Source organism: Aplysia californica, unplaced genomic scaffold (genome assembly GCF_000002075.1).
Source record: "Aplysia californica isolate F4 #8 unplaced genomic scaffold, AplCal3.0 scaffold02118, whole genome shotgun sequence".
Lineage (NCBI taxonomy): Eukaryota > Metazoa > Mollusca > Gastropoda > Aplysiida > Aplysiidae > Aplysia > Aplysia californica.
Window position 1 is genome coordinate 2,506 of NW_004799388.1, and position 1,754 is coordinate 4,259.

The 1,754-nt window shown below is 37.9% G+C and overlaps 1 protein-coding gene across 1 annotated transcript in view; it reads right to left on the reverse strand.

The window, feature by feature from the left end:
* Nucleotides 1–1,129: 1,129 nt before the first annotated feature.
* Nucleotides 1,130–1,754, reverse strand: part of LOC101862925 (E3 ubiquitin-protein ligase XIAP-like) — an 8,077-nt gene continuing 7,452 nt past the window's right edge. Inside the window, exon 4 of the mRNA XM_005113384.1 lies at nt 1,130–1,350. Within this exon, the coding sequence (XP_005113441.1) occupies nt 1,130–1,350 (221 nt within the window). The remainder of the gene's footprint in view (nt 1,351–1,754) is intronic.

Genomic DNA, 1,754 nt, shown 5'->3' on the forward strand with positions numbered 1-1,754 from the left:
TTCATAATTTGAACATTGATTACATACAAAGCAAAGTGAATAATATGCTTTATAAAAAATGATAGCAGTAAACATACAAGCAGTAAATATAACCTTCACTGTGCAAGCTAGTTACAATGAACTAAGAAATGTGTGTATATAATAATGTTATCATGTAAATTTCATTATGTTAATTAAGAACACAGTTCAATTTCCAGCAGTGTAACACTGTTATATATAACTTTTACATACTCCCAATTTGACTCAAGTTTCACGAAGCTAGAATGAAATGTGACTTTAAGACTTCACGACCAAAGACATCATAGCTGCACCTTAGATGACATAATTTAATTGTAAACTGGGACATACAGTCAGTTATTCACAATATGTCTTCAGCTAAGAAAATGTATTTATCTCATAAATCATGACAGTTAACAGGGCCCCCAATCATGACAGTAACAACAGATGGATCAGATATAGGACAGTAGGGCCTATGACATAACAGTAATAAACATTGAAATGGCAACGAGGAATAGAGAGGAGATGAAATAGTAAAGTACACAAACCACCCTTGGTAGAGCAAGGCTTATATTGCTTTCAGGTGATATCGCTTTATCCCCATCAGGACGGTCTAAATGTGGTTTCCAAAAAAAAATAGCCCCACAAACAGTACTCAATAGCCCCAAACCATTAAATGAAATACGTAATGTGTAGTTATATCCTGTCCTGAATATTTTACTGTTGTGTAAGAATGAACAATTTGCAGCTATGCTACAACATGTGGACTTTGACAACCACTGACAACCAAATGTATGTACATCATTGCATCATTACTCAATCATGTGAAAAAAACTACATTTCACATACTACCTAAGAGGGCTATGCAAATAACATGAACTACAGAACACAATGAAATTATGACTCATGCTCTCAGGTCAGTCACATCTTTACCGTCACACAGGATCAAATTATTTGAGAATGACTTATTTTTACTCAATTCCAAACAAATAATAACTTGCTGGAGGTAGCTCTATCTATTAAGCCATGTTGCAACAATAAAATGTACAGACTTCCATGATACAGTTCGTACCAGTAAATATGTATAATACCTTAAACTAAAGTGATAGAATGAATATGAACATGTCCTAATTCAAGACACATAGACTTTCTCCATGTCTGTGGTAATTTGTCGACAAATGGGGCATCGTCCGTCCAGTTTGGAAACACACAGAGCACAGCAGCACAGATGGTTACACGGACGCAGCAAGACCTGCATGGGTGCGTCAAGACACATCTGGCAAGTCACCAGATTTACATCCTCGTTGCGACTGGTGTTCTGACTTTCTCTCACATCGGGGTCACCAGATTGGTCTGGGGATAAGAGCGATCATAATAAGATACAGTTTACTTCTTTTGAGTTTAAGTAATGAGACGCACATCGACTTATTAACGGTCATTTAATGCAGGGAAAGACAGACAGAAACAACAGAGGGGAAGAAAAGGAGTAGAACCAGACTTGCCACAGTATGAAACCTAAAAATCAGGATCTCAGGAGGGAAAAAATCGGGATTTGGTGAAAAAAATCGGGACCAACGACAAATCACTAAGGCGGCTGCCAAAATTGTCCAGGGTTGTCTATAAATATATCCATGTATGGGCAATGTGTGAGTGTGTGTGTGTGTGTGTGTGTGTGTATGTGTGTGTGTGTGTGTGTGTGTGTGTGTGTATGTGTGTGTGTGTGTGTGTGTGTGTGTGTGTGTGTGTACGTGCGCGTG